At 46.3% G+C, this 21709-nt stretch overlaps 1 protein-coding gene across 1 annotated transcript in view; it reads left to right on the top strand.

Moving 5' to 3' along the window:
* The window catches only part of Rab31 (RAB31, member RAS oncogene family), a 126237-nt gene that overhangs the window by 41286 nt on the left and 63242 nt on the right, over positions 1–21709 (top strand). Inside the window, exons 2-3 of the mRNA XM_031368604.1 lie at positions 6884–6963; positions 11430–11511. Coding sequence (XP_031224464.1) covers positions 6884–6963; positions 11430–11511 — 162 coding nt within the window. The remainder of the gene's footprint in view (positions 1–6883; positions 6964–11429; positions 11512–21709) is intronic.

Here is a 21709-nt window from a genome sequence, read left to right as displayed (position 1 = left end):
TCTATATCTATATATAAAATGAGGTTAAAAAAAAACTTAATAGCAATACTTTGAGCCCCAGGAAAGTATTTCAAGGGGTAGTTAAATGATTAGTGCTTGTCTTGCATGCATGGGGTCCTGGCTTCAATATCAAGCACTACATGTGCACATACACACAAGCATACACGCGTACACCTGTATACATATACACACAGGCACACAAATATACACAACACCTGAAGAGATGATACCTTTTCATATACAGTGTTTAGCTTGTGTCTGGAATTTTTTTATGTGGTCAGCAAATATGTCCTTTATCTCATTGCCAATCTCGCTTTCTCACTTTTCACTGCTCCTACGTGACATTGGCACTATGATCCTGGAGTCCTGAATGGACCAGGCTTTTGTTTCACCAGGATCTTACAGTCCTGGGAAATTCAGCTCATTCTAAAGACTTGGAAATTGGGTTCAGTTTGATAGAAGTTGTGTTCATAGTTAGAGTCAGTTTGCCAGTGGATGAATGTTGCAAGTGAATCCAGTACAGAGTGCTGTAATCCTGTGGCAGGCTGGGGAATAATAATAATTTGCAGCTTAGGTTCAAGTGACCAGCTCATCAATGCTCTGTGGGAAGCCAGCCACCGGCACTCCAGCTCACCAGCACCGCATCCTTGCCTTGGTGGCTCTGTAATGTCTAAGTCTGACCAGGTCTTAGTGTTTGTGTCCCTGTAGTGACGGCACTGGCTGAAACGAGGCATGAGGCCATGTCTGAGTCTAGATTTGCTTTTCCGTGAGAGAATTACAGGAAGTTCACGCAGTGTCTCCGAGCGGTTTCCTGATTCGGGGAATGATTGAGAACAGGACTGCCTGTTCTCCACTTCACCAAGGTCTGCCGCTGGCTGCAGGGAGATGCAGTATGCTGGCTGGATCCTGGGTCCCGCTGGGATTCAGATTTTCTACAGGTCCAAATGGTAACTGAGTGAATTGTAACAGTGAATGGTAACTGAGTAATTGATGCAAAAGTGCTTGCTATGTGGTTCTGAGACCAGAGGTACCCCTGAGGGGACGTGGTGTCCCCAGTCGCTTCTGTTAGGTACAGATGGCATGACTAGGAATTTTACCTCCAGGTGAGAGTGTAAGCCACACAGCTTTTTGATTTTTACTTTATAGGAGATGTCCAGTATCTTATTGTAAAGTAGCTTGTGATAGAAGGTTGTGTGCACTGTAGGTTAATATACACTCAGTGGTCTGCGTTTAAGGTAATATAGAGTAAGCTACATACTCACTGAGTTATGCAGTTGCTAATAATTATAGATGATGTATTTATTATTAATGTATCTGAATTTTTGCAGAAGATGTTTTTGGGTAATGATAGTTTTTTATTTTTTAAAGATTTTATTTTATGTGTGTGAGTACACTGTTGCTGTCTTCAGATAAACCAGAAGAGGGCGTCAGATCCCATTACAGATGGTTGTGAGCCACCATGTGGTTGCTGGGATTTGAACTCAGGACCTCTAGAAGAGCAGTCAGTGCTCTTACCGGCTGAGCTCTCTCTCCAGCCCATCAATGGTAGTTTTATCGAGACCTGGCCCCAGTGTAAATGAAGCACGTGTATGTTGTGGTTAAATTGTATTCTGTCTTTTAAACATTTTGACCGAATGAAATCAAGGTCTAAAACATGACTGCTTATGCTACAGTTTATTTGATTTATAATTAAATTTACTAAAGTCACTTCTCATTTATAAACTATACTGCAATGGACTTGTGCCTATTTTAAAACTAATTTTAACTCCTTTCTTAGAACTGGAACTCCTGATTTACAGATAGATTTACTTTGCTTGAGAGGCGAGTTGATTCAAATGCTTTTGTCAGTTTCTTGTTAGCTTTCTAATCCCTACCTACAAGTATTTCTTTTTTTTTTAGATTTATTAATGTATTTTATGTATATGAGTGCACACTGTAGCTGTACAGATAGTTGTGAGCCTTCATCTGGTTGTTGGGAATTGACATTTTAGGACGTCTGCTCGCTCCGGTTGGCCCCGCTTGCTCTGGTTGGCCCACAAATATTTCTAAAACGTCTGAAATGCACTGTTTCTTGCATTTGGAGCATGCACAGGAGTATGTTGAACTTGTAAAGAGTAGAGCTTTCCGGTTGTGTCAGAGGAGGACTCCCAGTATGTAGATGGGGGTCAGTCATGCGTCTGCCATGCACTGTACCAACGTCTGAGTAGATTCTTCTCAAGTTTCCCCCTGGCTTGTGGAGTCAGATTTGGTTTTATTCTGTTGCTTCTCTGGCAGTTGGGACTGGGTCTCTATTCATAACCATCAAAACAGTAGCATTGTCTCCATGATGGCTGAGTAACTGGAGCTGGTGAAGTGAAACCAGAAAGGAGTGAGGTCCAAAAACTGAACTTTCTTTTTTCCTTGTCAAGAAATCTGTGCTTGGCTGGGAGATGGATTTAACCAATAGGAGCCTTAGAGAAGATTGGACTGGGACTCAAAGCACGTGCTTCTGACTTTCCCAACCAGCTGCCTGCGTGACCCTAGGGAAGTCATACGAGCTTCTGCTTCTGTAAAATCATAGCATTAGACAAGATGGCCTGTGCTCGTCTCAAAATACAGAGTGGAAGAACTATTCGTAGACAAGTTTCCATTAGCAGCCAGGGCTCCTGCTCTCTGTCTTTTTGTTTGTTTTCTGAGACAGGCTTTCTCTGTGTAGCCTGGCTGACCTGGGACCCGCTGTATAGACCTGGCTGGACTAACTCAGAGATCCTCCTGTCTCTGAGTGTTGGGATTCTGTCTTTTTAAATGGATTTTAAAAACAAACAAAGCCACTTGGCTTTGTTCTTTCTTGGTTTCTACTTCTGTTGTCATGTGTGTGTCATGACTCACTGGTCTTGTCTTCATGAATTCCAGTCACAGTCTAGTCAGTGTGGATCCATCCCAGTCAGGTTCTGGCAGGAAAAGAGAGGCCGGCTGAGCTCTCCAGCCAGCAGGTGAGCAGGTCTTCCTTCCCCTTGTGGTCACCGGTGGAACTACAGCTTCTCAAAGCTGAGTTCTGGGAGACCGTGGGACAGTTAGATTTCTTAGCCCCATTCTTTATCAATTATCCTATCTTCTGACAAATTTAAATTTAATATATTTTGTTATCTCTTTCCCATGAAATGTATATGAGGTACATATTGGGTCAAACTGTGAAAGTAAGACAAGACAAAGTGTGGATTTGACAGGCATCCAGCTACATTTGAGCTGGCTTGCTACTTTAGCTTACCAGAAAAGCTGTCTTTTTCCTGGGCCATCTGTAGAAGGCAAGGAGTGGAGTCAATAATTGTAACTCTCACTGGGAAAGGTATTTCAGGGGCTGGCCTTCAGGCAGGCTGCGCTGATTTAGGGGGAATGAGGTAGAGCAGAGATCCCCCCCCTCCTCCAGTGTGTGCTCCCCAGGCGAGCACAACAGTTGACAGAAAGCAGCATCTGTCATGGCTGGTGTGTGGCAGGGGCAGAGACACCACAACACCCTGAGAGCCCGTGGAGAGTCCAAGGAAGGCCTCAGGCCAGAAGAACTGTGGGCATTTCTCTTCTTCCTTTCTATTTTTTGTTTGTTTTGTTGTTTGTTTGTTTTTGTTTGTTTGTTTTGAAACTAGCTGTCCAGGAACCCACTTTTTTTGTTTTTCTTTTTTCTTTTTTTTTAAGATTTATTTATTATTTTAAATAACTACACTGTAGCTGTCTTCAGACGCACCAGAAGAGGGCGTCAGATGTCATTACAGGTGGTTGTGAGCCACCATGTGGTTGCTGGGATCCGAACTCAGGACCCTTGGAAGAGCAGTCAGTGCTCTTACCCACTGAGCCCTCTCACCAGCCCCAGGAACCCACTTTGTATGCGAGGCCTTGAACTCACAGAGATCCATCCGCCTGCATCTGCAGCAACCCTCCTTCCCCCTCCCCCTCGGGCTAATATTGAATTCGTGCGTTACCATGCCCAGCAAACTATAAGCATTACTAATTGGTAGTTTTAGGGTATGAGGTTGGATGAGGCCAGGTGTTACCTAAAAACATGTGTGTGTGAGACAGAGACAGAGACAGAGACAGAAATATTAATTAATTAAAAAAATATTTTTAAGACTATTCACTGCCACCGCTGCCTTTGGCCTGCACTTTCATGGACTCTGGCCCCGGGTGCCTCACCACCCGCCCAGGGACAGCTCATTTGTCCCTCCTCAGCTGCTTTAAGCCATTCCTACAGATGAACTTCTTTAACTATGCCACTCCCAGGGGAATGGAAACTACACAGCGGCTCTGCTGCGCTCTGCCCTGCCCTGCCCTGCTCTGCCCGGCTCTGCCCTGCCCAGGAAGAAACCAGAAACGCCCCCACGCTGCAAGCGTTCCTCCAGGAAGCAACTGTGTCCTAGAAGCTGCAGCGGAGCAGAGTGGGAGCCTGCCCCTGTCTGGACCCATGACCCACTCCCAGTTCTTCTGCTTTACATCATGGCCCGTGGTTTAAGAATTCTTTCTCAGGCGTCTTCCATCCGTGTCTTCATTCTTCGCTCAAGCCATAAGCATCTCCGAAACCCTGCCTTCTCTGGACCGACCTTAGGCTGGACGTTACCGGCAACAGTTATCAGCTACCTCTCCGGTTTGCAGACTCCACTGGAGGGAGGTGGCAGGCTACCCTTCCTGGCCTGCAGGGTTCCCAGACACAGCAGAGAGGGTCCGAGCACTCAGACGTGCCCACCCATGTCCAACCCCAGCACCCAGGGCTCTGAAGCAGATGCCCCACCTGGCTCTCCTCCCTCACATGTTTTTAGGTCACACCCAGGATCACCCTAGTCTGTACCCTGAAACTGCTGCTTGGAATTAGATGCCTTTAGCTCTCTTGGCCAGAGAACTACGCGCTTCCTTGTATTTCTTTGTTCTTTGGACTCTCCGCCGGCCTCTCAGGGTGCTGTGGCGTCTCCACCCCTGCCACACACCAGCCATGACAGATGCTACATCATCTCAGTTGTTATGCTCACCTGGGAGCAAGCATTGTGTGGGGGAGGGAGCAGGGAGCGCACTTTGGGGTGGGGCACGCAATCAGGGGGGCGGGGCCTGGGAGCTCTGCTCTAACTCCCTTCCACAGAGCAGCTGAGCAGACTCTGCCTGAAGGCCAGCCCTTGAAACACCCTTCATGGTGAAAGCGCTAAGTTGGTTTACGAATATTAACTCCAGTCCTTGCCTTCTACGGATGGCCAAGGTGAAACGTCAGCGTTTCTGGTGAGCTAGAGTAGCAAGCCATTCATCTGTCAGAGGGCAATGTAGGGGAGTTCTCTTCTACCATGTGTGCCCTAGGGATTGAGCTCGGTTCATCCATCAGTCTTCATGTACCCGTTTTCTAAGCCAGTCCATCAGCCCCTTGATTAGAATCTTAAAAACAAAACAAAACAAAAACCCCAAAAACCTGTATGTGTATTTTGTCCAAATGTATTTTCTGTGCACCACGTGTGCGTGACTGCCTGTAGAGATCGGAAGCTGGTGTTGAGTCCCCTGGAACTGGAACCACAGACGTTTGTGGCTGTTGTGTTGGTGCTTGGAACTGAACCTGGGTCTTCTGCAAGTATTCTTAACTACTGAGCCATCTCACCAGCTTCAAACTTTGGGCTTTAAAAAAAAAAAAGTCACACCTTTAGGGATTGGCAATGTAACTCAGTTGGTGGCAGAGTGGCTGAAGTGCATGAAGCTCTCTCTGGGTTTGATCCCTAGTGAGGTAGAAGCCAGGCTTGGTGGTATATCACCCTGTAATGCTAGCACTTGAGACGTGGAGGTAGGGTGATCAGTTCGAGGTTATTTTAATCTATGGGGAGCGTGGGGCTAGCTTGCTCTAGAGACACTCTCATAGTAGGTAAATGAATAAATAAATAAAGTCACATATGAGAACCATACACAACTCTTAAGTATCTGGGCCACTCGGCCTTTTGTTTCTATGGAAACACCCCGGACAAAGCAGGAGAGGTTTATTTTGTCTCATGGTTTTGAAGGTCTGTCGTTGGTTGAAAGCTCTGGGGTTGTTAGCTTGAGCACACCGTGCTCTTTAGTTGGGAGACCCTGGTATCTCTGTATGTAGGTTCCCCACCCACCTACCTAGAGGGGGCTCCTGTTCCTTCCGCCTAAGCTTACATCGTTCCTTTCTTCCTGGATGTGCCTTCTGCTGGTTCCCGAGTCTCAGGCATGGATTGACTTGCTGCCTGCTGGGTTTGGGGGCCCTTTCTCAGGCACAATGTGTCTCTCCAGACACTGTTGGTATCATCTGCCTGGGATTTCTCTCTTTGACCGTGTAGATTTGTGCCTGTTATTCCCAAAAACACTTGGTAAGGGTTTAGAAAGGAAGGAGTAGAGACACATGCCTGTGTTTGATTTCCGTTGTGTAAGGTAGCCCTCTCTTGACCAGCTCTAAAGAGTTGTTTAGTCAAGAAAGATTTGAGATGAGACCTTTATAGAATTCGGCAAAACCCGAGGTTAAAATCCACCCATAAATTCTAACAGACACTGGGGATGTAGGAATTTAGAGGTCTTCCAGTGTGTTCCCTAGAGATGAATTAACCTGACAATGTGACTTTGAAAAACATCAGTTCTCTCTCTAACAAACAGCATGGCAGGATGTGGCACATCTTCTCTAGACCTTTCCTCGGTTCTCCAACTCTGGAATCAAATATGCTATGAACATTCTAATTGGATGTATGCACATAAGATGTTGCTTTTATCATATTCACTTTCTTTCTATGAAAGGTGTTCATTTACACTAGAGAACATTCTAGTGGGGAATAGAAGACTTCTTCTCCTGCGGTTCTATCATCATGGCCTCTTGTTGCATGCGCATAGGCGGTCAGAGGTGGTGGAATTTCATGGCAATGTTTTCATTCTCTTCTAGGACACGGGGGTTGGGAAATCAAGCATTGTGTGCCGGTTTGTCCAGGACCACTTTGACCACAATATCAGCCCCACCATTGGGTAAGTGCAGCACTTTTCTTTTTTTGCCATCCCTTCTTATTAGGGCAAAGATGTCCAACCCACCAATGAGAACTGATCCTAACTTCAGAAATCTAGGGCTATTATTCTTGTGATTTTGTTTCTTGTCAACCTTCTTCTTGAGGGATAAGACCATTTCTTGACTGTCAAGAGCATGGATCTGAAAAGCCGGCTTCCTTTATTTCTAGATGGGAGGGAGATAGTGTGCATTATCAGTTCCTGATTCATGGCTAGATTGTCTGGTTTTACTTCCCAGAGAAGTTGTTCACTGCACATTGGGGAAGTCTAAAATTTATGTGGAATAAGTTATTTTTCCTTTTCTGAAATAGTCTAATGCTGAGCATTCCCTCCATAGCTTAAGTTTGCTGTGACAACACAGTTTCTGATGGTTGCAATGCCTTATGGGAGCTGCAGTGCCTTATGGGAGCTGCTCTGCTTCCTGCCTGCTTTGCTTCTCACTGTCTTCTAATGTCAGGAAGACTTGGCTCTCTTATGGGCTTAAGAATACCTAAGGCTTTTCCTGATATAGTTCACTTGCACTCAAGTTTTCTCTTCTGGAACTTGGAGATGTTTCTAAGCTCCAATTTCAGAAAAAAAAAAGGCTATCAGGAATACTTTCTAAGTAAAACATAGTCTTATTGGAGAATGATACAAGTGGAAATCCCAATTTTTAAAAACTTGATTACCTATCCCAAAGCTTGTTAACTATGAACCAGAAACCTGGCCTGAAGCGGGGCGGTGGTGGCGCACACCTTTAATCCCAGCACTTGGGAGGCAGAGGCAGGCAGATCTGAGTTTGAGGCCAGCCTGGTCTACAGAGTTAGTTCCAGGACAGCCAGGGCTACACAGAGAAACCCTGTCTCAAAAAACCAAACCAAGCAAGCAAGCAAGCAAACAAACAAACAAACAAACAAACAAACCTAGCCCAAGGGTTTGTTTTATTTTATTGCAGTAAGCAAATACAAGACAACTTTAAAAAGGAAGAGTTTATTGTGGCTCACAGTTGCAGAGGGATCGGTCCGTGGCTGCTTGGCTTTCTGTGTTCGGACAGAGCACCGTAGCAGCAGGAGTAGCAGGAGTATAGAGTGGAAATGAGCTGTTGCTCACCTTGTAGGGGCCAGGAAACAGGGAAAAAAGAAGACAGGAAGAGGCTAGCACAAGACAGAGCGTCTAAGGTCGCGTCCTTTGTGACTCACTTCCTCGACCTAGACCCTTTTCATTAATGTCATCATATGATAAAGGACTCAAAGGATTAATCTCTTCATCAAGTCAGAGTCCTCCATGATTTAATAGTTTCTGGAAATGCCCTGGTAGACACACCAGGAGGTGTGTTCCACTACTCCCTTAGGTATCTTATCCACTATAGCCATTATTGGAGAATCGAGAGATCTGTGGATGTGGACAGAGGGGGTGTGGCTGACTGCCTGCCAGCCAGGTACATGCTAGGGGGTAGCAGTCTCAAGCTTCAGGATATCTGACGACTTACTGCTGTCATTTATAGGCTGTGCGGGAAGTCTAGGGATGCAGCTTTCATGCCCGGACAGATAAGGCGCACCTTATCTGCCTTGCCTGCCTGACCGTGTGGACGTTTCAGTTCAAGTCCCTGACCCAAGAGTTACTTGTGATGGTTTCTCCAGGTCAGAGCACGTAGGTGGCCACAGAACTGCAAACTTGACTCAGATCAAGCTTGGCAGAGTTGGGCGTGTGGCTTCAGTAATATAGTGCTTGTATAGGCATGGATTTGCACCACCCAAACCAACCAGACAGGCAGATGACAAACCAAGCTAGTCTGTTCTCAAAGCCTACCCAGTTCTTCCTATCAGAATCACAGTTGTAAAAGGACGTCACTTCTCATCAGAAGCATTAACCCACGTCACCTCAGTGATTCACAGAGTATGAAGCACGGTGACTCAAAGGCAGCCATGCCATGGGCTATGTCCAGGCACGAAAGCTGCGTCCCTAGAGCTTCCTGCACAGCCTGCACACACGATCATGTATGCTGCAGCTCTGTGAGTAGGTGTTTCTTCTCCACAGAACTTGGTATCTTGTGAAACTTGTTTTATTATATTACAAGAGTATTTACCGGAGGAGGGCGATGTTTGCACATGTGGCACAGTGCACATGAGGAAGTCAGAGGACAACTTGAAGGAATTGATTCTCTCCTTCTATCCTGTGGGTCCTGAGGGTCGAGCTCAGGGTGTCAGGCTTGGTGGCACACACCCTGTTATGAGTCTATTCAGTGTTCCATGGCGCGCGCTACATCCTTGTATACCTGTTTCTATAGACTTAATTGTTTTCTATTTTCTTTTTTTAAAAAATGTTTTACTTATTTATTTCATGTGTGTGAGTACACACTGTTGCTGTTTCCAGACCCATCAGAAGAAGTCATCAGATCCCCATTACAGATGGTTGTGAGCCACTGTGCGGTTGCTGAGAATTGAACTCAGGACCTCTGGAAGAGCAGTCAGTGATCTTAACCACTGAGCCATCTCTCCAGCCCTCTATTTTCTTTTTTTCTTTCATTCTTTCCCTCTTCCTTCCTTCTTTCCTCCTTCCTTCCTTCTTTCCTCCTTCCTTCCTTCCTTCCACTTGTGGAGTGACTGCTGAGGTTGAATCCAAGGTCTCAAATGTAATTGCTAAACGCCTGCTCTACTACTGAGCTATACCTCCCTCCCCGCTTAGTCTTACATATTTTTAAATTTAATTTATTTACTTTTGTCTAAGCCAGTTGTCCTATATAACCCAGGACTGCTTTGAACTGTAGGCAAGACTGTAAGGCAGTTTTAAAATTAGTGATTGATGTGGGAGGGCCCAGCCAATTGTGGGTGGTGGCATCTCTGGGATGGCAGTCCGAGGTTCTATAAGAAAGCAGGCTGAGCAAGCCATGAGGAACAAGCCAGTAAGCAGCACCCTCCATGGCCTCTGCATCAGCTCCTGCCTCAGGCTCCTGCCCTGTGTGAGTTCCTATCCTGACTTCCTTCAATGATGAACAGTGATGTGGAAGTGTAGGCCAGCCAACCCTTGCCTTGGTCGGGGTGCACTACCATGGTAACACAAACCCCGACTGAGACAATCCCTACATTTATGCAGACAGGTTGAGACTTAGATCTAGTCTTCCATGAATGTCAGCACAGTCTTTTTATACTGTTTTGAAGTCAAAGTCTTAAAGTGATGAGACTCTTTTTCCCCCCTCAAACTTATTTTAATAATAAGGCTTTAGCCAGGCTGTGGTGGCGCACACCTTTAATCTCAGTACTTGGGAGTCGGAGGCAGGTGGATTTCTGAGTTTGAGGCCAGCCTGGTCTACAGAGTGAGTTCCAGGACAGCCAGGGCTACACAGAGAAACCCTGTCTCTGAAAAAAAAAAGGCTTTAATATCTAAGGCTAGGCATTCAGCATTTCCCTGATAGCCAGAGAATATTATTCTAGGACAATTGAATCTGTTTTTGTATGCATCTTCTTTTATTATGTCTATTTATTTTATGGGTATGGGTATTTTGTTTACATCTACCTATGCACAACTCATGCGTGCAGTGCCTAAGGAAGCCAAATAAAAGTATTGGATTGGATCCCCTAGAAATGAAGTTGTAGATGGCTATGAGCTGCCAAGTGAATGCTAGGAACCAAACTTAGGTCTTTTGCAAGAGCACCCAGTGAGTGCTCTTAACCTCTGAGCCATCTCTCCAGTCCACACATGCTGCCTAGAATTTTAATACACGGCCTTAGTTCCAGGAACAGGCCACCCTACCAGCCCCTAACCAGATTCCCTTGAATCCACAGGTAAAACACACACACACACACACACACACACACACACACACACACACACACACACAGGTTGCTCAACTTGCCTTCTGACACAGTTGCTGGGCACTTCTATGTCTTGCCTGGAAAAGCGTGCTCTTAGCTCCGCACCTTGCCGCCTGCCCTAAACTTTAGTTGTTCAGTTACATCTAATCCCTGCTGAACATCCCCGACCCCCTGCCTATAGGAGCGAGTGGCCATAGGCTGCTGCTCCTCCCAAGGTCTCACATGGCTACTTGGGTTTTCATTCTCTGAAGCATGGCAAACTCTCCTCCCTCCCCCTCCCCTCCCCTCCCCTCCCCTCTCCTCCCCTCCCCTCTCCTCTCCTGGCTGGCTCTTTTCCTCCAGGAACCTGGAAGTCATGCCTATTCCTTCCGCCCAGGATTTGCTCCATGGCTTCTTCACTGACAGATCAAGACCAATTAGGGAACAGGACAGAACCCACCCCCCCCCCATCCTTTCAGTTTTGAAATATCAGCTGGATTATATAAAATACAGACTTTTTTTATCTGCAGTGGCCTAACTCTCATTACTGCTTGTTTGGGGAGAAGAATTCCCAGGGTCATTTTGAGACATAATAACAGGAACTGACGCTCCTAAGTCTCTGCAGTTTTGCTGATGCAGGGCCCTCGCCTCTCTTTTCAGGGCATCTTTCATGACCAAAACCGTGCCTTGTGGAAATGAACTTCACAAATTCCTTATCTGGGACACCGCCGGCCAGGAGCGGGTGAGTAAATGCTACTTCTGGCTTTCTAGGGACAAAATGGAGCCAGCTTCTGCATTTTAAAAAAAATATATATATACAAGAAAGGTTTATTTCACCATTTGGAAACAACTGCTAAGTGATATAGTCCAAGAAATAAAAAACAAATAGGTTATTTTAAACACAACCTTGCTCTTCACTTAAATTTGAATAAGCATGGTATTTCTAGAAGATGTTATTGTAATCAAAATTGCTTTACATGAAAATACAGCTTGTGCTGTATTTGGTTGGCCGTGGCTTTCTCTTTCGCTGATGAGGGGTAAGGACTACACTTCCCTATGGGTATAAAAACAAATATAAAAAATGTAGTTAGGAATTATGCTGGTTTAATAAAGTGGTCGTTGTAGGTGGAGCCGGACCAGCGGGTTGTTCTTCAATGACAGTGTCCTAAGTGAGAGGTGGCCACGAGATGAGAAGATAAAGAAGATAGGAAAGTTTGCGATAAAGAGGTCTCAAATAAGCTCGTGGTTTTTACAAGCAAGTTTATTAGGAAGTACAGTATCCCATATACAACTTTCTGGGGTAAAAAGCAAAAACAAAAGCAAAAAAACAACAAAAGAAATGGACAAAATCAGCAGGAACTATCATACAACGGGACAAAGTCAGAAAGAAGCTTATCAAACAGTGCTGCAAAGAGGAACACAGGCGTCTCGAGCATTACAGACGGAGCACACACAGCAGCCTGGGGTGTGCTTAGAACCATAGCCCCATAGAGTGGGAAGAGGTGGATTCTCAGGGTCCTCGCCCCAGCTCTGCCCCAAATGTTCCCGGTTTCAGAGAGGGATCTGCTTTCCATCTCCATGTACCAAGGTCTCAGGAAAGCCTGGGATCATCAAGCCCAGCCCTTGACGGTAGGCGCTCTGCCACAATCCGTGACTTCGCTAGCCCTGGGTACTTGGCTTGGTTTCCCTCTCCTTGAGCGGGTCTTCCGTCCAGTTTGAGAGTTGTTGGTTACGACTGGGTGTGTGCACCATCTGTACGGTTACCGTGCTGAGCTGGCTGCCATGATCCTGGGCGTCTTAGTTGAGCAGGCCTGTTCTTTGCTTCCCTCTTTGGAAGCTTACATGGCACCTTCTCATGTCATGAAAGCCAGTTCTGGAAGGAGGCTTTCAGATCAGCTCCAGCTCAGCAGCCCCTGGGCCATGTTTGTGAAGTGTATCGTACTTAGGGGGACACCTCAACATGGGTCTGCTGAGGTCGCCTGCAGGCCCCCACATTATACCACATTATACTACACAATGCCTGGTCTACGCCATTGAGTTGTAACTCTTATTCCTCATCTATGCCTAGAATTTGAAGGTTTGGTTTTTGCATTATGTCCCGTGCTTCCTGAATGCTCCTTTCCTGTGATTCTAATTTTTTTTTTTCATATTCCTTGCTTATTTGGTTCAGATCTTCCACTTTTTCTTCTGCCTGCAAGGCTTTCCTTTGAGTTTTCTAGTCGAGTTTCCAGGTTTTTAATTCCATTTTCATTTCAGCATGAGTCTTTTCAGTGTTTCTGTCTCTATTGAATTCTGTTCTCAAGCCCTGTATTAGTCAGGGTTTCTATTCCTGCACAAACATCATGACCATGAAGCAAGTTGGGGAGGAAAGGGTTTATTCAGCTTACTTCCACATGGCTGTTGATCACCAGAGGAAGTCAGGACTGGAACTCAAGCAGGTCAGGAAGCAGGAGCTGATGCAGAGGCCATGGAGGGATGTTTCTTACTGGCTTGCTTCTCCTGGCTTGCTCAGCCTGCTCTCTTATAGAACCTGAAAGGAGATGGAGAGCGAGAGAGCTGGGGTGGCCGAGCAGACCCTTGCTCACATGTCTGGCTCACACTTGGCCACAGGTGATGATGTAAGCTGTTGCTAGGTTGCTGTTGCTAGGTTCCTGAATTTTCTGTGTCATTTCTACAGCCTTTTATTTATGTTTTCTTGGGCAATACTCTGGCATTTACTCTCCTTAAGTTCTTAATTTCATTGAGGTATGTTTTTATGTCGTCTTTAAACTCTTTGAATCCTTTGATGGAGTTTATGATCATTCTTATTCTTTTATTTTTTTTAAAGATTTATTTATTTATTTTATGTATATAAGTACACTATAATTGTCTTCAGACCAGAAGAGGGCATCAGATTCCAGTACAGATGATTGTGAATCACCATGTGGTTGCTGGGAATTGAACTCAGAACCTCTAGAAGGGTAGTCAGTGCTCTTAACCACTGAGCCATCTCTCCAGTCCAATCATTCTTTTTAATTCTTTGTTCTGGAGTTCATTCTTAGATTCTGGAGAATCTAAGTAATCCTCATTGGCAAATATTTCTACTTGTAGGAACAGAAAATATAGAAATTTTTGTAGACATTTATAAGTTGTGGAGGGAGCGTGAGAAACATGATCTTTCATGTTTATAATTTTTTTGATGAGATCTGGGCTTGTTTATTTCTTGTTGATTGTCCGTCTGATATATACAGACAGGGTTGAGATAGAGTGTGGGCTGTTGGCTTAGAGGTTGGAAATGGCTAAGATGGATTAAGACCAGGTAGCTAGAGGGGATTGGGTTAGGCTGGAGTGCTGGATGTGCATCCTTGGCCAGACCCTGCGAGTGGAGGTCGATCTGCCTGGGGGGAGGGGAGGTTGGATGTGGAATGGGAGTGGCTTGGTCTAGAGATTGATCAAGGTGAGGGCAGTGAGGCCAGGCTGAGTTAGGGCACTAGATGTGGGACCTGGGCTGGATCTGGAGGGTTTGGAAGGGTTAGGGGTAGACTCACTGCATTCTAGGCCCTGGAGAAGTATGCGCAGAATCTGCCTGGGTGGGGAGAGTGGATGTTCATCCTGCTTTCTCCTACAGCCCAGGACCTGGTCTAGGGGCAGCACTGCCCACAGTGGGCCAGGCCCTCCTCTATAGATCATTAATCAATAACATGCTTCCACAGCCCAGTCTGGTGCGAGAGTTCTTTCAGTTGAAGTTCTCTTTCCCCAAATGACTCTAGCTTGACCAGAAACTAACCAGGAAAACTTACACAATTCAATTCACTGAATGAATGATCTTGTCTGTTTCTAAAAGCCTTCTGTTCATTGTCTTTCTCTCAGTGGAAGAATAATCCTTGACTCTCATTATCTGATTCTTATAAATGCTCGTGTAATATTCATCTCACAGAAACCCTCCCCCCCCCTTTTCTAATTTTCAAGACAGGGTTTTGCTGTATAGCCCTGGCTGTCCTGGAACTCACTCTGTAGACCAGGCTGGCCTTGAACTCAGAAATCTGCCTATCTCTGCCTCCCAAGTGCTGGGATTAAAGGCATGCACTACCAGTGCCCAGCTGAAACCCTCCCTTTAAAACCAGAGTTCAGGGCTGGAGAGATGGCTCAGTGGTTAAGAGTACTGGCTGTTCTTCCAGAGGTCCTGAGTTCAATTCCCAGCAACCACATGGTGACTCATGACCATCTATAATAGTATCTGATGCCCTCTTCTGGTGTGTCTGGAGACAGCTACAGTGTATTTACATATAATAAATAAATAAATATTTAAAAATAAATAAGTAAATAAATAAATCAGAGTTCCAATATTTTTAGGTTAAAGCATTTTAAAGAATTTGATAACTTCCTGTCTTACAATAATGTTCCTCCTCCTCCTCTTCCTCTTCTTTCTCTTTCTCTTCTTCCTCCTCCTCTTCCTCCTCTTTCTCTTTCTCCTCCTCCTCCTTCTCTTCCTTCTCCTCCTCCTCTTCCTCCTCTTTCTCTTCTTCCTCCTCCTCCTTCTCTTCCTTCTCCTCCTCCTCTTCCTCCTCTTTCTCTTCTTCCTCCTCTTCCTCTTTCTTCTCTTCCTCTTCCTCCTCTCTCTCCCTCCTCCTCCGCCTCCTCCTCCTCCTCTTCCTCCTCTTCCTCTTTCTCCACTTCCTCCTCTTTCTCTCCCTCCTCCTCCCCCTCCCCCTTCTCTTCCTCCTCTTCCTCTTTCTCCTCTTCCTCTTCCTCCTCTTTCTCTTCCTTCTCCTCTTCCTCTTCCTCCTCTTTTTCTCTCTCCTCCTCCTCTTCCTCCTCTTTCTCTTCCTTCTCCTCTTCCTCTTCCTCCTCTTTTTCTCTCTCTCTCCTCCTCTTTCTCTTCCTCCTCTTTCTCTTCCTTCTCCTCTTCCTCTTCCTCCTCTTTTTCTCTCTCCTCTCCCTCCCCTTCTTCCTCCCCCTCCTCCTCCTCCTCCTCTTTTCCTCCTCCTCCTCCTCCTGGTGCTAAATTGAAAACACAGATTTTTTAAAGAGTCTGGGGCCCTTCTCTAAGCTGCCTGTCAGCCATAGCCTCTGATTCACAGATCCAGGTAACACATTCACAGAGGAATGTGTGCTTGGATGGGGGGCGGGGTCTCTCTTTACTTACCTGGGCTGCTTTGGGTTGCTTGGCTGGGTTTTACTTGCTTAGTTGTTTTGTCTCTGGGTTGCTGAGAAACCAGACTGCCTTTTACTGCTCCCGTGCCTTAGCCAGGAAACATCCTTTTATGAAGGATGATCAGTCAGGTTGACAGGTCACACTGGCTCGCCACAAGGGAGCAACAGCACTGCGTGGGCCACTGATCTTTCTTACAACCTTAGTGTTCACACACCGTCTGGAGTGCCCTCTACATCGTCACTCCTCTCCCTGCCCTGTCAGCTACCTGGGCTTACCCTCCTTGACAATCGAGGTCACTGAGCCACAGAGAGGTTACGTACGTTCTTACAGCCACGTGGCCAACAAGGCAGGAAGCTGCAATCTGATTGAACAGTCTGGGACCTGGGTTTTCTTCTCCTGTTACTTTTCCAATAGAGACCGTACAGTTGAAAACAAACTCATCCACCCCGTTATTTCTTCTGTTGGCACTGGCCTGCCATCCTTCAGCTGCCTCTCTGTACACTGGTAACCTTCTCAGAGACATCGTGGATCTAGGAGCAGCCGTTTCCACCGGGTTGTGCGTGCCTCCCAGGAGAGCAATGATGCTTGCTTGCCTGTTCAGTGAGCTGATTGCTTCTGGAAAAATTCGGCACTGACTACCATCCTGCTGACTATCGTAGTCTGCCCAGTTTTGATGTCAAAGGAAAATAGCATGGGGTGGAGCAGGGGGACATTTCAGTTGATCTTTCTAACAATCTTAATTTCTAACAATCTTAGCTTGTTTTAACACTTGGCTTGCTATGGTTTGCGGACACTGCTGACTATAGTCACACGTATATTTGGGTGTGTATATACGCATATGTGTAGTATGAATATGGTTCTGGCTATGGAGCTGAGCTACCGCCAGCCCTGCATTCATAGTTCTTAGGAGCCCCGTGTGTCGGGGATAGTCACCTTCGTGTTTCTGGTCCGAGAAGAAGGGTTCCACATTGGCTAAGGATTTCAGGTGAATGTTTTTAGAACAAATGAGAGTGTGAAGACAACAGCTATGGGGTCTTCCAGGCATCGGTCTTGTCTCCCCTCAGTGGCCTGACTTGGTTATTCTTGGGCCAGCATCATCTGGCGTCCTTTGATGGAGTCTCAAGTCTGTCCAGCTTTTCAATTGTTTTTGTAGCCGGTTGCCAGCTTTCATTGTATTTGTAATGATATTACCTTATGGAGGAGCTAAAATTACACTCCCTGCTGCTGCCTGTGCCCATTCTATGTCATTAATTATTGGAGTCCAGTCGATCTTATTATCCTCCCGACCCTACCCCATCTCTTTAGGAATCTGCCACTGTCCTCCTTTCACAATTTTAAACGGGCAATGTCTGCGGGGCAATATTGTAGCAGTACAGTGGCAGGTTTCGGTGTTAGCAGAGGGTGAGCGCTCCCCGTGTTACTGATTCACAGTTCACCTGGGAGGGGAGTGTGCCAGCTTCTGCCTGGCATGCCCAGTATGCTAGGGAATGCCCTACTTGCTGTCCAGCACCAAGTTTCTCATATCTGTGGCACAAATTCATGTACTCAGCAAGTTATTTTTCTCAGTGAGCAGAGACATCCATTGCTTCCCGGTTGAAAAGTCATGCTTTCTTCATGCAGCCTGGGATCTGCAGGGGCAGCCAGTGTTCTTAACCACTGAGCCATCCCTCTAGCTCCTTGGTATATTTTTGTTCTTAATTAACAGAACACTAAAAAATGAAAAATTCTAAGAAAGAACAAATTTAGTAACGCTATCAGAAAGCCAGGTTTGTCATCCCAGTTTCTCAGGAGGCTGAGGCAAGAGCTTAAACAATTCCAAGGCCTTAGAGAGTTAGGGTGTTCAAGGTGAGCCGGGCAAATTCAGAAGACATACTTTCTTTTCTTTTCCTTTCCTTTCTTTTCTTTTCTTTTCTCTCCTCTCCTCTCCTCTTCTCTTCTCTTCTCTTCTTTTCTTTTCTTTTCTTTTCTTTTCTTTTCTTTTCTTTTCTTTTCTTCTCGAGACATGGTTTCTCTGTATACCCTGCTTGTCCTGGAACTTACTCTGTAGACCAGGCTGGTCTCCAACTCAGCCAGTGTCACCAAGATACACGCCTATGTTTTCTTCCACAACCTTTACGATTTTTTGTCCTTATCTGTGCTTCTCAGCTCCATGTGGAGCTACCTGTTGTGCATCTGTGAGAAAGGAACCCTGCTTCACTTTATGCATCTGGCACAAAGTGGGGCTTGTTAGAAAGACAGCTCTTTGTCCAGTTAACTGCTGAGCACCTTCACTGGAAAGCAACTGGCCACAGATGTGAGGCTTTCATTTTGGACCCTGAGGGAACTTACTTTGACCTTAGATTTTCAGGACTGTAGCTTGGTGAAGAAGTGTGAGCTCTCTGATTTTGTTCTTTTCCAAAGTTGTTTAGACTAATCTGAGCCCTTTGCATTTCCACTTAAATCATCCTTCACAAAATCAGCTTTCAAGATTCTTAAACTTAGTTTCTTAAATTGTATTTTATTGTGCTGTTTTCTCATATGTGTGTATATGTGTGTATATGTGTGTATGTGTGTGTATATGTGTGTATATGTGCACTGTAGGCTGGCACCTTTACTCGCCTGGTACATTAAGCCCTGGCTGTCCTGGAACTCACTCTGTAGATCAGGCTGACCTCGAACTCAGAAATTCGCCTGTCTCTACCTCCCAAGTGCTTGGATTAAAGACATGCACCACCACTGCCCAGCTTTATTTTTTTTTAAGTGTATAGAATAATGGATTTCATATATGTATATCTTTGTGGTTTTATTATGTCCATCCAAATTGTGACACACACACACACACACACACACACACACAGTATTTATTAGAATAGCTTACAGGTTGCCCCACTAATTTGACAATGGCTGTCTAACTACAGATGGTCTAATAATCCAGTAGTTGTACAGCCCACGAGACCTGATGTCTCAACTGGCCTTCAGTACGCCCTGAAGTATATCCAGAAGATGTAGACTTTAATGTCATAATGGAATGAACTTTCCAGGGAGAGCCAGAGGAAGCAGGCAAAGAATTCTCTTCTTCCATGTCCTTTATCTGGGCCCCCGCCAGAAGATGTGACCCAGGTTAAAGGTGGATTTTCCCACCTCGAAAGATCTGGATTAAAGGTGGGTCTTTGCACTTCAAATTATTTAATTAAGGAAAATCTCTCATAGGTGCGCCCAGACACCTGGGTTTTGTTAGCTCCAGATGTCGTTGAGTTGACAACCCAGCAAACCCACCGCAGAAGGAGCTGCTGGTTCTTAGAGCTCCGTTGTTTGTTTCCGAGTTGGTTTGAGAACCATTTGTTCCTTTCTTTCTCCCCAGTGTGTATTCGACATCTGTGTGTTTACTGAGCCAACACAATGGAATCTTCCCGGCTTGTCCTTTGATGGTCTTCTCCCATTGAATCCGTTTGTGCTGCATTGCTGGCTTGCTGGTCACCAGCTGCTTGGTTTGCGTGCCTTGTCGGCCTCTGTCCGTCGGCGACGGCTCTGGAGGGTAGCGCACTCTTGCCTGGCACTTGCTTCACTTTCCTTGGTCATCATGCTGATGGACGTCTGTGGTTCGAGAGTTGGAATTTCCTTCTTATCTTGCACCTTTTAATACTGTTTGTAGTCTTGGCCTTTCAACTGCTATGTGTCACACAAGGGTCGTCTCTGGCCGCGTCCATTTGAAGTTCTAAACGCTTCTCGTGCTTGAGGAAGACTCCTTCCCCAGATTTGGGTAATTCTGCTATGGTTTTGTGGCTGAGTTTTCTATACTTTAATTTTATATTATATTACTTAACCATGCTCTCTTTTGGGGGCAAATTTAGGGAAACTACGAATAGTTCTTTTGAGTTTTGTTTTGGGGTCATCCTAGGTCATCTCTCTGAGAATGCTATTCCAGGACTGCTAAGACGGGGGAAGCAAACCGCTGTTCCAATCAACATGCAAGGTGCGATCTGTGAGGAGAGTCTGTCCAAGCCAGCAAGGACCGGTCTCTTTTTCAGGGGCTTCTCTTTCTCTGTGTACCAGGAGCCTCTGCTGGCCACACTTGGCTTTGCAGCCTGTGGGTGAGGCAGGTCCTCCCAGGCTTCAGCGACTTCCGGTTGGTCCACCTAGGCTAGCTAATGTCTCAAGTGTGTTGTGGAGTTGGGAGGGCAAGCAGATTCGCTGAGGGCTGTGCTGTAGGGTCAGGTTCCGTGCTCCCCTCATGCGGCTTCAGTCACCCTGGAGAAAGGATGGAGCTATGGAAATCAAACACTCTCCTGGAACTTTAGAGTTCTTAGGTCACCAGTAGTGAGCCCCCAGACAGATAACTAGCTCCAGAGATCAGAATGCCAGCTGGCGTTCGGCTCAGGATTATCCTCTGCAGTTATCCTCAGGTGAGTCTGGCCCCAGCAACCAACGGCAGGGCTGCAGGCCACAGTGCCCTTCTCAAGATATCTGCATCAGGCCCTCCCCTCCACAACGACCTTCCACCTTCCGTGGCTGTCTCATAGCCAAGCGCCACAAGTGGGTCTCCCTGCCCTGTGATGGTTCTACTCTCAGGCTCTGGGATTACCTTGGTCTGAAATAACAGGTTTCTTTCCGTATGGCTCAGGCACAGAGTGGCACGATGGTCCTTGTCCTACTTTGTCTGAACTGAACTGAGAGGTCGCAGCAGAAACTCAAGCAGGAACTGAAGCAAAAGCCGTGCTTACTGGCTTGCTGGCTGGCTCATACTCAGCTAACTTAACCTTTAGTCTCAGACTCTTCTCAAATGCTGGCCTGTCGCACAGGATGAGTTCCTGTCTAACCAGATTCTCAAATGAACTCGAGACTCATGAGAACCGTTTGCTTGTCTGTCTAAAGTGTTGAGTGGGCTCCGTTTGTCTTCCCCTGCTGGGGAGTCTGAGCATTTAACTAACATATGCAGGGGGAAAGGACTTTCAGTGGTAACAGGAGACAGTGCTCCTTTCAAAGGCCTTGAGAGAAGAGTGGAGGTGGGGAGTAGGTTGTGACCCCTGAGTGTGCATCTGTGACCCCTGTGTGCCTCTGTAATATCTGTGTGCACATCTGTGACACCTGCGTGGGCATCTGTGACTCCTGTATATGCATCTCTACATGCATCTATGACCCCTGTGTATCTGTGACATCTGTCTGTGACACCCATGTGTGCAGCTGTGACCTCTGTGTGTGCAGCTGTGACAACCGTGCGCACATTTGTGACATCCGTATGCACATCTGTGGCCTCTCTACATGCATCCACGACCCCTGTGTGTGCATCTGTGACATTTGTGTGTGCATCTGTGACCCCTGTGTGTGCAGCTGCAATCCCAGCATGTGCATCTGTGTGGCTGGAAGCTCGTTGAAGCCCTCTGGCTCCCTTCTTTACTGTGAGCAACTCTACAAGAGCATTTCTGGGTTTCATACTCAGGGAAGAAAGAACGGAAGGGAAAGACACATCCCGCTCTCTATGATACTCTTTGCTCACACTTCTCATTCTCGAAATGCACTCAGCGTCAGCTGCATCTGCTGGCACAGGAGGGGAATCCGGGGTGATGGCAGAAACAGAATTTTAGGGCAAAGTCCCCAGCTCAGGCATCAACACAGCTTCGGCTCATTATATATCTTGATAGGCCCTCAAAAAACCAGGCAGCAGAAAGTAGAGAAATGGCGGGAGAGGTGATGTCCAGCTGTAATCCAAGGGCTCAGGAGACTGACTCAGTATTGCCGCAAGTTAGAGGCCAGCCTGGGCTACATAATGAGACCTTGTCTCTGTAAACCAAACAGGGAAGTGAAGGGGAGCAGGAACAGGGAGGGAGGG

This window comes from Mastomys coucha, unplaced genomic scaffold (genome assembly GCF_008632895.1).
Source record: "Mastomys coucha isolate ucsf_1 unplaced genomic scaffold, UCSF_Mcou_1 pScaffold14, whole genome shotgun sequence".
In the NCBI taxonomy this organism is placed as follows: domain Eukaryota; kingdom Metazoa; phylum Chordata; class Mammalia; order Rodentia; family Muridae; genus Mastomys; species Mastomys coucha.
The sequence above is the reverse complement of the archived record's forward strand: the minus strand, read 5'-3'. Positions and strand labels throughout refer to the sequence as shown.